Below are 13,335 nucleotides of genomic sequence, written 5' to 3'. Positions count from 1 at the left end.
TGGTATTCAGTTCAGCCATCTCCCCTGCTCCCTAAATGCCCCCTATGTGCTGCTCCTCTGAATCCCACTCACGTCCTGTAGAGTTTATGTTGATGCCAAGTACTTCTGCCCAAGTTCAGACGTACATCCAATGAATGTAGCAGGAAGGACCTTTCCTTTGTCCAAAGGCCTGGACCAAACCAGTTCCAAAATATCGGTCTCTGATCATGCAAAATCAAAACTTGATCAATGAAGTGGTCAAAAAGCAAGGGCAAGTCTGCACACCTAATTCAGAGAAGATGAGGGACCTGACCAATAACCACATCCTGCACATTCCAGCAACAGCATTTGATTGCCTAGAGCTGTTTTAGATGCCAAAACAAAAATTAAGAGAGCTAGCTGTTCGCTATGGAGCTGTGGGCATCCGAAAATAACTTTTGTCAGAACTTGTTCCCCCTAATGTTTGAGTTTAGCGAGGAATCTGAGTAGACAATTGGAAGTAGGTCAACTGCCCATGCCTGGATGGGAGCAGAATCTTTGTGCTTCTCCTTATCACTTTTCATTTAACAAAGTTCTGTACACCTGTATTAAATGAAGGCAAGTACCAGAGTCAGAATCATTGTCAGTCTCCATTTCAGGGGCAAGGACTATGTCCCTAGAAGTGCGATCTATGATTCTGAGCCATGCTGAGGATATGCCTTTGAATTGGCAGAGTCGGAGCTCTAACCACATCTTGTGTACTATTAGGTTCTAGCATTGCTAAATCAAACTGGAGTCTCGGATTCCCTGCCAAGCCAGACCCAAAGAAGCTGAATCTCTTGAGCGGCACGTTTGAGAAGAAATACGTTTCTTACATGTAACAACAGTTTTGCAGATAGAATCTAGAATCTCTTCTAGATTTACATGCTGTGTCCATTTCCTGCCATTTAGTGGTTGGAGTTGGAAAGTGGTACTTGTTCTGTTTAAACCAAACATTTTGTCTGTGTGAAACCAGAACCCTTAAGAGTAGACTACTAAACCCCTTTGTGTATCTCCTCCTAATAAAGAAGGGTTACAGGTCTGAGGCCGGTGTGTGGGACCCCTACTCAGAACTTTGGGTTGGTGGCTGATCTCAGTTTTGTGTTGGCACTGTGAACTGTGTTGGGCCTTGGGAGGCACAGCCAATTATTTCTTAGCAGCAAGAGCAGAAGAGAAGTATTTGCATCACTGGCAAAGACTCCTAGGCAATGCAAGGCCCTTCTTGCTCTGCTCCAAAATGCGAAGGAGACTTTAAGATCCCATTTTCCTCCCATTAGACTACAGATTGCCTAAAAACGTACTGATGTTGGACTGTGGCAATCCCCGCAACAAGAGAGAGAACATCAACTGTAAGATACTTGTGCATCTGACAAATACTCGAGGAACAGTAAGTTGTGCTTGGCCATGATCACAAAGAATTGCAGCTGAAAGAGCACCAGTGGGTTAGAGGGTGACATATGGTGTATGCTAGAATACTGTAATACTTGGCAATTATTGTGCTCCATATAGTTCCTGGCTTCAGTGGTTGCAAGGACAATGAACACCTGTCCTAAAGTTTACCCAGCTGCCCGAAGAAAGCCCAATCCCCTGGGAATGGGCATGCCAACACAGAAAATGTGTTTCTTTTCCTTACATATAAGGAAGTCTATTCACTTGGTTGATCTCTCAAACAGATGGAGTGACTTTCTACTGAACATCAGTCAGAACTATATAGCACCAGGGTGACTGTTCAAGATGCCAGGTCAAGAAGAACTAAAAGACCTAACAATTAGCAGTTGTGCCCTAAATTTAAAAGGCAACCAGTATATGGTGTTCGTGCAGCAGGCATTTGGTCCTGAAAGTAAGAACAAGTTACATTTTTTTATTCTCTCTAAGAATACCTGCCTGAATCTTAAAATGGAGTTACATTACAGTTATTCTGAGCTTTTGTGATCACAAATCAATTAAGGTGACTCTGAAATTGATGGAACCAGTGTTTTCCAGCTAACTCAGCAGATACATCATAGTGACAAAGCGGCATCCCTGGATTTATTCTTCTGATGCACAGAGAAGACCTCTGTTATCCAACCGATCCCTCCCTGTATGTTTTTTTAGTTTGGCATAGGCGAGTGCCAATACTCCCACACCTGTCTGAGGGGCCACACTTACTGTTTTGCTAAACTTTTCTCGCTTCTACACCGTTTACCGGGCCCTCTTGCAGCCTAGTGCTCTAAAACATTACATTTGTCTTACAAGATGTGTACACCTGTTCTTAGGTATCAAATGCGTCCACTGAAATCTGGCATGTACTGAATAAATGATTCTAAATAACTAGTCTATCAAATAGCGCTTCTTAACCACATAACCACTTCAAAAGGATTACAAAGCATGATAGAGTTTTATCAAAATATTGATTTCTTTTAAAAACAAAATTGACCTGCACTTACATGGGCTTTGCAACCGACTACCTGCATAGTGTCAAGGTAACCAGTTGGGGATTTAATTATTACATGGACAAGTCCCAAAAGTAAATCTGGCCACAAAATAAACTTACAAACGAATTTATATTTTCTACATCTACCAGGAATCTGCAAAGGGATTTCTGGCAGGCATACGTGCATTTAAGAGTGGATTTCCACACCAGGAGAGTGGAGAATGCTGCACTCGTAAATTCCACTCAAGGGGTTGGGAGTGGGTGTTCCGAGGAATGGTCCACCTTGGAAGTTGAGAAACCCACAAAAATGTACATTTGTGGGGACTCCCAAACTCCTAATTTTAAGTCCCCCATCCCACTCTGGAAGTGGTCAGAGGTTTTATCGAGACAAGCGTTGGAGTATTTCCCCTTCAAGGAGGCTCAATTCCCCTTATTCGATCTTCACCATGGTTAACTACAAAATGAACAGAAGCCTGTGAGAATAGTCCCAGGACATTATCGGAAGTGAGCCTGGAAAATCGTGCCTCACAGTTTTCCAGGCTTACTTCTAGGGATGTTTGGGAATTTGCAGATGTTTGCAGATCTTTCGTGAATCGGGCTCAATTGACCTATACTTCCCTGTGTATGCTTACCTTGACTACATGTTGGTAGCCGTATTTTGGGGCCGATAAAAGAACAGGTTGATATCATTGGCCTTGATATTTTGACATACAACTCTTGAGCTGATGTTACCGGGTCCGAACTCACCGAGCATCTTGCCAACAGGAGAACGGATCACATAACAGCTCATGTGTGATATTGTCCTCAAAACCATCTGCCCAACAACTAACCACAGAACCTCTGGTAACACCAATATGTGAAACTGATGTCTTTTATAACATTTTAGTCACTTAATATGTGAAAAATCAGAGTGCCTATCACAGTAGACTCACAAATTCTTACTGTACTTTCCTAAAAGAGAATTTTTAATGGGCAGTATATAAGCAGCATGTATTCTATATTCTGCTTGTTGTTTAAAAAAAAAAAAAAAACAATTTTCTCCAAAAACAAGAGACCAATTGAAAAAGATATCAATGAACACAGGAAGATCTCTTCTGTTTAAGTCCAGACAGACTGTCCTTCGCAGTAAGATGTAACAACATGTCAAAGCCAGGCCCAGTGCTCTTACCTGGATTGGAGTCCTGCTGTTTTTCTCTTGTTCGTCTTTTCTTTTTGCCCTGTGGTGACAGAAAAATACATTGTCTTTCTTTTTTTTAAATTAATATGCAAATTTTCAATCATGCTGCGAGCTGAACGCTAAGAGCGTGACATGCAGAGAGCGTGCATCAAGGTGCAGGTCCAAGGGGGGCCTTACGATACGCACAGGTGCCCAGCACAGACCTCTGTTTGGCACTGATCATTATTGAAAGAGTGGGGAACAGTCTGCAACACATGCTTTTAACTCGTCAAGAGTTTTTATTTAATCAGTGGTGACAGCTTAGTTATTGTCACGCTATATTTTAAATCAGAAATGTTAGCCTGCTGGACGTACAAGTTTAACCAACTTCCCTTCAACCTGCCGGATAAGTGTGCTTCAGATTACAGCCAGGGTGCACAATCTTATCACGAGGGTCTACTCTGCCTTCATTTCATTTAGGAGAAAAAGGCCAATTACAGGAACCAAGATGACTCAAACAAAGATTGTCCCAGTGGGACAGCTCATCATTTCTAGGAATGACCCCCACATTTTAGGAACGGACAAACCTCAAAATCTCACTTGTATAAAGAAACCTTCACCAATGCACTCCTCACTACTATTGCCTCTACCCAATAGCGGACTATATAAAAACACAAACTACTTGCTCCATCAGCACCTCTTGCTCAGGCTCTCCAGGCCCCTACTACGCTCTCAAATGTCCATCTGTAAGATTTTATACCTATCAGTGGACTCTTTACAACTCCCACCCTCCTTCCAGCCCCAATATCAAATTCTCTTTTCGCACAATGTTAATATTTCAACATATTCTATTGTCCGTGTCATCCCCTCTGGTTCACGTGCTGGTAAATCTCGAAGTCTATCCAGTGCCCACATTAAGAAACCACAAAGGTTTAAAGTTTATTTGCTTTTGGTGCCATTTTCTATAAACTACAGAAGCATCCATCTAGTATTATCTACCACGTTTCTGTACAGTACATGGTCAATGTGATGCAGAAAACCTTATTAAAACAGTATCCGGTAATGAACTGCTTCATATTTTATCCTAAGTTGTATTTTAAGTGATGCGAAGGATGTAATTTTCCAACCAAAAAAACATGCTACACAAACGGATGCAAATCATACATTGAAACATGCCTGTGACATGCAGTACAACATTGCTAGAACAGTTAAACCAAAGCCCTGGGTTTTCAAATTGTAAGTCAAACAACACCCCCTGCGTTAGTTCAGTTCAGAACAGGCTGTCATTTAAACTCTGCACTCCAGAGGTCTAGCAGCGCCGGTGTCTCATGTCAGCATTGAAAGATTCCTACCCGCAACGGCACTGTGTGCAGGACACTATGTTAAGCCTTCCTTCTCTGAAGGATTTGTGTTGGTACTAGGAAGTTGTGAGGGTTGTATGTTTATACAACGCATTCCGTTGCAACGCATGCCTTTACCACGCATGCGTTACAACGGAATGATTTTTTAACGCATAACCTTTTCCTCTAATTCTTGCGTGGTGACGTCGTACGTCGTTAAGAGGAAACGGAAGTTTTTTTCAGTTTCCTCTTAAATGACGACGATTGCCTTCATAATATGACGTGATTTCAGGTGAGGTTTTTATTTGTGGGGGGAGACCCCCCCAAACCCCCCTTGTTTATTTTGAACCTTTACCACATGTGCCTTTACTACATACCTCCTAGTAAAGGTATGCGTGGTAAAGGCTTTCGTGTTAACCACGCATGCGTTGTAATGCATGCATGGTTAATGTATTCGTGGAAACGGCCGCGTTGTAGTGGCAGTTTCCCAGTGGTGAGCTACAATGATCTGTATAGTTTAGAAGAGCTGTATCCGTTAAGATCAAGGGAACCACCCCGCTGGACAAAAACAAACTGTTCGGTCTTTGTGCCAAGGTTTGAAGTTAACTGATCTCTGCCAGAAGATGTGGTCTGGTCCCTGAGAGGAGATGTGGTCTGTTCTGAGAGGGCAGATGGCCTGGTACCCGAGATGGCATGTGGCTGGCCCCCAAGAGAAGATGTGGTCTGGTGCTAAAAGTTGTCAGGTACTGAATCTCGTGACTACAGTTTTACTCCAGCCTTACTGGCTTTAACGAACTGATCTAGGGTAAGCACTGTCTGGACCTATGTTCCATTATGGCTCGAAATGGGGAACTCTACAATAACGTTATTTGCAGGTATTGTGATAAAAACTTGGAAAATCATTGGTACACACAGAAGGCAGATAAATAACCAGGAAAAGCCAATACCTGGGGGCTGGAGTTAGAGGTTGGCGGATGGGTTACTTTGTCACAACAAACATGAAGAATTTCATGTTTACATTTTTACAAGTGTCATAGGGAATAATAGTGTTATAATACGGTGCACTATCCATCACGTTCGTGATGGAGTAACCAGTCAACCAAACTCTAAAATAAGGCCGTACGTCCTTTGAGGACGAAAAAAACCAAGCTTCATTTCCATGAGTCGATAAAAAAACCTGCAATAGCTCTTCATTACACACCCACTACACTGCCTCAGGGTACATCTGTGTCCAAATTACTAGCTTAAACACAGAACTTTGGCAGGTGGGTTGGTCCTCTGAGAAGCTTTGCCTACAATGCTGACATCAGACACTCACCGACAAAGACATACATTGAGCATTGCTGGTTTAAAAGTTTAAAATGGCAGCTCTGTAATGCCCAAAGCAGACGCTGCATCTTTAAACCTTCAGTACTTCTGTGGCACATTTACTGTTTTTGACATTGCAAAAAAACAGTATGTGTCTACCTAGTCGGAACTGGATGGGTAAAACATTTTCAAGCAGCAGTCACAGAGTTGTGCACATCGAATCTGCTGTACAAATGTAGCACCCACCCATGGCTAAGTCAAAAGTACTGAAAGGGTTAAGAAAATTCCATGGCCAGGGGACAATTCCACGGCCAAGGAACTGTGAAAAGCCCAGGGCTCCTGGAATTCTGCAGCTAACAGTGGGTACAGGATTGCAGCCGGCTGCAAGATGGCAGTGCTGCAGAACTTGGATCTCTGCCGCAGAATTCTCTTACCCTTGCTGCAGAAAGTGGCCCTGTAGTGCCGCAGAACTCCAGGGACCCTGAGCATAACTGTGAGTGGTCAGAAACTGGAGAGCCTGAAGACTGAAGAGCAAGTGTTAAAATGTTAACATGGCAAGCAAAACAGATTTTAAGAAAAGCTGTTCCTTGATGATGAAAGAAGTAAATACAATTTTGTGGGTTCGGACTTTGCTATCCATACACGGTTCTATGATAAGCTGCAGAAACACTGTCCTATTCCTTACATTATTGGATGTCTACACTTTATTTTTACATATTCCCAAATAAGCCAATTTAGTGTTCGTGCTGCAGCCTGTTCATCACTATGAGAGTACATTAAGACCCCCTTACTTCATGCTTTTTAAAATAGAAGCTGGCAGGTACCTGAAAAATGCATCATAAGAGGGCATGGGGGAACCCCACTTTGATGAAAAAAAATGTACTGCAGATAAACTACACAGATTAATGGCATTTAGGAGGATGAATGAATGCATGCATGCAACGAGCACCCACACCATGCTCATCGGTGAGAATCAGCCAAATTAAAGTTCTTATTTCAAGAAACAAAAACAATCAGGCTATACCACTCAAATGCATTTATTGCCCCACCACTAAAGCATGAAATGTACATTTTGGGTTTCGACTTTCGAGAAAAACATGCTAAAAAACATTTTGGTGTACTTCAGCAGTTTTTACGTTAGACAAGGAAATTATGGCGTGCACCGTTGAAATTAATTTCTGGCTAAATACCCATGTGCAGGTAACCAATTAAATCACAAAATGCAAACTCAAAATCGGATCTCCATCTCTGATAAACCAGTGGTCCATTACAGTGTAAAATGAGAAATGGAGCCGCCATTGAAAGTACACCCGCCAACCTGAAATGTGATGTCATTTTACGTAGACTTTGGTAACCCCTCATTTTTAGGACTCTACCTACAGACCGCTTTAGCAGTCTGATTTCCAGGATGTAGTGCCCACAGTACTATGTACAGAGTACGTTTTGGGTCAGTCCCTTGCTCACAACTGGATTTTGTTTTGTTCAACTCTATTCCAGATTCTCATTCAATGTATTTGACACACAGCTTCTTTACATCAATTCTCTTTGGAAGTCTTGCATCCTTCCACTTCTGGCATGAGGGGACCACTGTGTTTAGTTCTGTTTATGGACCTTTAGGACTTCATCACCTCCCCACCATAAATTCTTCCCCACCAGCTTGTCCACTGCACCTCTGTCCCTCCTCATGCTTAATTTTGTATTCATTTTGATTAGGCTGCTTGTGCAAGGGGCCTGACACTACACAGTACTGCAGGCTGCTAGCTTCCATGTCTAAGGCTCCACATTCATACCAATCCCCCCCCCCCCTTTTTGCATGATGCTGTCAGGATGCTTGCTTTTGGGCCCCCACTTCACATGCCTTTATTTTCCCTCCTACAGTACCTGTTTCCCGTTTTTTTCCAATTACCTTTCGGAAAGTCTGCAGCTGCACACTGCTATTGGGTCACATGCTTTATCCCAAATGCGCTGGTCAGACATTTTTTTTTTTTTTAACCATACTGTTCCCAGGGAGCTACCGGACATCTTGGATTTGTAAATTAAAAATAAAGTATAAAGATGGCTGCTGCAAATGCCTGCACATTGTTGAAATCTTTGAATGATTTATTTTCTGTTTATGGAAAAAATATTACAATATGGCGCCACTCCCACATCTTGCAAACAAGTGCTAGGTTGAGGAAACTAAAAAAGCGGCAAACCCTAAATGTTTCACAGGGGAGAGCTGTTGACTGTACCAATGCTGGTTTAAAATGTCCATTTAGTGCAATCGTTATTTTCATTCAAAGGTGCCAGGGGCGCTCGCAATTATGGACACCCTGATTCTCATTCTCAACCTCCCTTTGGAAGCTCTTAAATGTCCCTTGTTAGAAGTCCTTTCAACCATGTACACGGGTAGGTTCCAGGACAGAGTCCCTGGTTGGGTGCAGTGTAGGCAAACGCGTGTTCATTCCAATTATGTGGACTAAGAACAAAGTTTCAATGAAGCTCACCCAGCTAAAAAATGTAAAACCGACCATTATACAAAGCACTTGGGGTAAGAGTTCTGGTTTGCAAGTGGCCAATTCCAGTTTTTTTTCGGTATTATTAACTTCACTGAGGGTTTTAATTAAATGTTTAGGCTTTTTTTAACCATATGCCCAAGTCGGAGCAGAAGAATCGATCCTTTTACCATCAACAAGGTTTGTGTCTGTTTTTCAAGTTTCCTCAATACTGGATTCATCACTAGCCAGGCCCCATGCGCCTTCCGGCTCTTGTGCTGTGCTATAGAATGCGAACAAATAACAAAATCTGCTGTACAAAATGTGTCTTGCCGAAATGAAGGACAGTGTGCAGGACCGTCTGCAACCTGTGACTTTTTGTTCAACTTTTGTTTTTTCTGTGAAAGCGGCCAGACCCTGACCGCACTGAACTTCCCTGCGCGGAAGAGGCCGCGACGGTTTGCTCTCAAAACCCATGCTTTGATTTATCTTTTAGTCTGTCAGTCAATAAACAGCAGTAAAAAGTCACATGAAATGGAACCAGCCAAGAGGGGCACATACGAACATTGAAATTAAATTACAGAAAGAAATACTTAAATGATTGCAGAAGGTTTCAGATACTGCAGTAACCACCTGTCTATGGAAAATTTCCATTGGTACAGACACATCCAATAACGAAAACTGCTACAAGGACACTTTAGCGGTCCAACTGAGTCACGACATCAGGACATGCCAACACAATTGTGTGTTAAAGCACTCAGGCAAATATCCACAATATTATGCAATGCAGACCACATTCCTGTCAAACACTCTAGGCGCCGTGTCAGAATCAAGACAATACTGTGAAAGGTGTGGTACGTGGTACTGCTGAATTTTAAGGAAGATTTTTGAGGAAATTATGAAAGATTTTGTTGAAGAAAATCTAAGGCTCGTGGAGCTATATATTTAAAAAAACGAGAGGTGCAGGCTGAGAAAGGTCCATCCTTAATTCAAGCCCGCTCAAGTCAAGGAACTTTTCTAAGCACTGCATCATTAGATCTACATGCATGACAAACACCACAGGTTGGATATTCACTAATCCGAAATTTTCATTGGAGACCCAAAAAGGTTTGGTGGATTATTGAGTCTTAAACCGAAAATGCCTCACAAGAGTAAGTCAGTGGCGTGCGTGTATGTCTAAACAAGCATTTGCAATGCAATCGGTCTTGCCTTTGGGACCTTATAGGTTTTTAGCTACGCAGCATATTATGCTGGGAGCTAAGGGGCATATGCATCAAAGTAAGGAATTGCGATTCCTTAATAGCGATTTTTAAGGAATCGTTAAGGAGTCGCAATTCCTTATGCATGTAGGAATCACTAAATAAATTACGATTCCTACACATTCCCTCTTAGCGAATTGCTAGAGGCCCATAGTAATGAATGGGAAACCAATCGCAATTCGCGATTACCAAATAGGTAATCGCAAATTGTGCATGCAATTTCAAGGGTGCTAGGGGGTCAAAAGGCCACCCTGATGCACCCCCAAAATTGCCATGTGTGCACATGTGTTGCACACAAATGGCCAAGGGCATGTGAGTGCGCCACATGGCACTTAGAAAAATGCAATTTTGTGCATTTTTCTAAGGAATTGCAACTTACCATCAACTAGAAGTTGATGGTAATTTGTGATTCCTTAATGCAAAGTTGCATTCTCAGAATGCTTCTTACAACATTGCATTTAGGGAATCACAAATTGTGATTCTCTACATGCATTCGCAAAATAGCTAATCGCAATATTTGTGATTACCTGTTCTGCAAATGGTTTTGGGCTTGATGCATCCCAAAAGCTAATTACTGGTCGCACAGGCGCCAATTCTGCGAATCGGCCCCTTTGCGACCGATAATTCGCTTGATGCATGTGCCCCTAAGAAATTTAAGAAAGACAAATTTCTTTTTGAGCCCTTGATTAAACTGCTAAAAGGTCATCAAACTACAAGGCCCACAATGCCGCGAGCACATGGTTAAAGAAAACTAAAATAGAAGAGTTTCCACGATTCAAGAAGGTGGAAACTCTAGATTGCTGGTAAACAGTTTGTAGTTGGAGGAGAGAACTATTTCGCAGCAAGTTCTCATAACTTCTTTTCGGCTTCACTCTTACTGTTTATAAACAAAAGGCTCCATCTTTCTGTTTACGCCGAGTGACAGAAAAATCAACATAGTTGATTTCATTTTCTCCCACATCTGTACATATGTGCCATCACTGCTACATTTTCTTCCAGCTGCAGGGAGGGTGACAGAAATATCAACAAAGTTACTTTCATTTCTTCCCACGTCTGTGCCTTTGTGTCATAGAGCACTGCTAAAGAGCAACAAAGCTAATGTAAGTAAATAAAAGTTGAGACCTTACATTTGAATTGTTGATGATCAAGAAAGCCAGCAGCAGGTTGCACGTGATGAAAGCGTGCCGAGCTCGCATCCCCCTGCACGTGGGAATATTCTGGGATCTGGAGAACTGTGACCAGCTCCATACTCAGACTGCTGCTTTTGCGTCCGGCTGATTTGTTTGAACGACAGTTCAGATTTTCCTGGTTGCAGCACAAAGAAGAGTCCCCAATGACCGCTCCTGGATTCCCCAACAGCCTCGAGTATGTGCAAGTTGTTGTATTTTATTGTGTAGTGTTCATTTCTACCATCCCAGTGCCCCGCAGGTCGAGGATAGGGCGGGGCTCCACTGTTCCCTCAGTGTACCTGGCTCACACAGCTCTTGGAGCCTTTCTCAAAAGCCGCCCGTCCCAGTGTCAAAGCAGGTTCGTGAGCTATAGAGAGTGTTGCCATTGACAGGGTCCTGGAAGATACCGACTCCGTAGGACCGTCTCCAGTCAGAACAGATGTCAAACATGCATTACGAAAGCTCTGGTGGGCTGAGCTGTACAGTGCACCATTTACTGAAGAGGGCAAGCATGAATACAGATTCAAACAGCTGTGCTAACAGCAACAATTATAAGCAATATCCAGGGCTGATCCGTAAAACAGAAATGTTTTTAGCACAGCACGAACATGAGCAACCAGCCACAGGGGCAGCCTAAGGCATGTGCAAGCTGTGCACCTGCACAGGGCCGCCAAACCCCAGGGGCCGCCACGCCAATATATATCCTTAATATAATAATCCTCTGAGGATGGATACATATTTGCGTGGTGGCCCCTGGCAGGGATTTGGCGGCCTCCGGCTCTGTTCCACTTCCAAACACCCCGATCCCCCCCCCCCCCCCCCTCTTCACTAGCCTCCGCGCCTGCGTTCCTCCTGGTTCCTGATTGGCTTCTTTTTTTCCCTACCCACTGCTGGCCCACTGGTACAGGCGTATATAACAATGCAAGCAAAATTAAGAGAATTAGAGTACACAAATCTGGTTTTTCGAAAGAGCCGCCCCTGCCAGCCATGTGTACGAGCAGCACTGCAGAGCTGCGGAAGGACCGAGCACCATAAAAGACAGTGACTGTCTGGTGACTCTGGGCAAATCACTTAATCTCCCTATGTCTACCAAATAATGAATGTGTCCTTGTGTAACGTAACTGGTGACCTTCGGGTCCAGTTTACGCGATATAAAACTACAACAAAACAAAAAGCCTGACCTGCAAGAGCCAGATGGGAGGGGGGAAAAGAGGCCATCACAAGTTATCCTGTGTGATGGCCGACCAAAAGGCTCTCTGAGTGAAATCACCAGGAAGAGAGCTAAAGACACACAGAATTGACTTTTACAGAAATGCACCAATAAGAAGCTAGCATTTCTGAATGCCACAGATGGTAACCAATGGCAATCAGTGAGTTTGCCAAACCTCAAAGAAGAGATAACACAGGTCTATCGAGGCTCGACATAAAAAGAATGTCTCCTTAGCTGCGTTGCACTGGTAGGTGTCCTACATCAGCAAGTTATTCATGTAACTGGAGGCACCGACAGAGGTCATTTGTATAGAAACCGAAGCAAAATGTAGGTCATTTGTATAATCTGGTTACAGTATCTGGGCATCCTATAACTAATGCCCTTATTTATATCCGGTCATTTTTATAGTAGAAGATACCAGCTCTAAGAACTGTAAGCACAGAATAAAAAATGACCCTTGTTAGCTCTGGCTTGAGTCAACTTTCGCTGTCAAACCTTGTATAATCGAAAAAAGTAAAAAAATACAATTAAAAAAAGGAGTGAAGAAGGGAATTTTGGCTCCACCCCTTGGTTGGTCTTCCTCTTTATAAGACGAAGGTTCTGTAAATCTCTGCAAGAGAAGATGCTTTCTTTCTTGCGAGCTTTTGGTCAGCTCTCACCTTGAAAAGACACTCCGCAGAGATACATCGGGATTAGGAAACTGCATAAATCGGGATTAGGAAACTGCATGATTGGCGTGTTGGGACTGTTCCAAGCACCAACGACTGAAGACACACAGCTACACTTTATTGCATCAGAAGATATAGCTCAGAAAGTAAAGGTTGACAAAGCAGTTTCTCTTACTGATCAACGAGGGTACCTTCCTCAATTAAGATGGAAGCGGCAAGTAGCGCGAAGACAAGGCGAGTTCAGAGAGGAAGTGCAAAAAAGCTTCCATGTTTGTTTCTGAAGATCCGTCTTTCAAGCGGCATGATTTGGTAGCACGTCAATACATATCTTAATTAGACAG

At 42.9% G+C, this 13,335-nt stretch overlaps 1 protein-coding gene across 8 annotated transcripts in view; it reads right to left on the bottom strand.

Moving 5' to 3' along the window:
- The window catches only part of TCF7 (transcription factor 7), a 270,075-nt gene that overhangs the window by 18,453 nt on the left and 238,287 nt on the right, over positions 1–13,335 (bottom strand). For 4 of the 8 annotated variants that reach the window (XM_078653171.1, XM_078653167.1, XM_078653170.1 and 1 more), the window contains exons 9-10: positions 6,649–6,738; positions 3,579–3,627 (exon numbers count right to left, since the gene is read on the bottom strand). In XM_078653171.1, the coding sequence (XP_078509297.1) occupies positions 3,579–3,627; positions 6,649–6,738 (139 nt within the window). The remainder of the gene's footprint in view (positions 1–3,578; positions 3,628–6,648; positions 6,739–13,335) is intronic. The other 4 variants (XM_078653172.1, XM_078653174.1, XM_078653168.1 and 1 more) reach the window with 1 other exon arrangement.

Source organism: Lissotriton helveticus, chromosome 7 (assembly GCF_964261635.1).
Source record: "Lissotriton helveticus chromosome 7, aLisHel1.1, whole genome shotgun sequence".
NCBI classification, from domain to species: Eukaryota; Metazoa; Chordata; class Amphibia; order Caudata; family Salamandridae; genus Lissotriton; species Lissotriton helveticus.
This window is presented reverse-complemented; position numbering and strand designations above follow the sequence as displayed.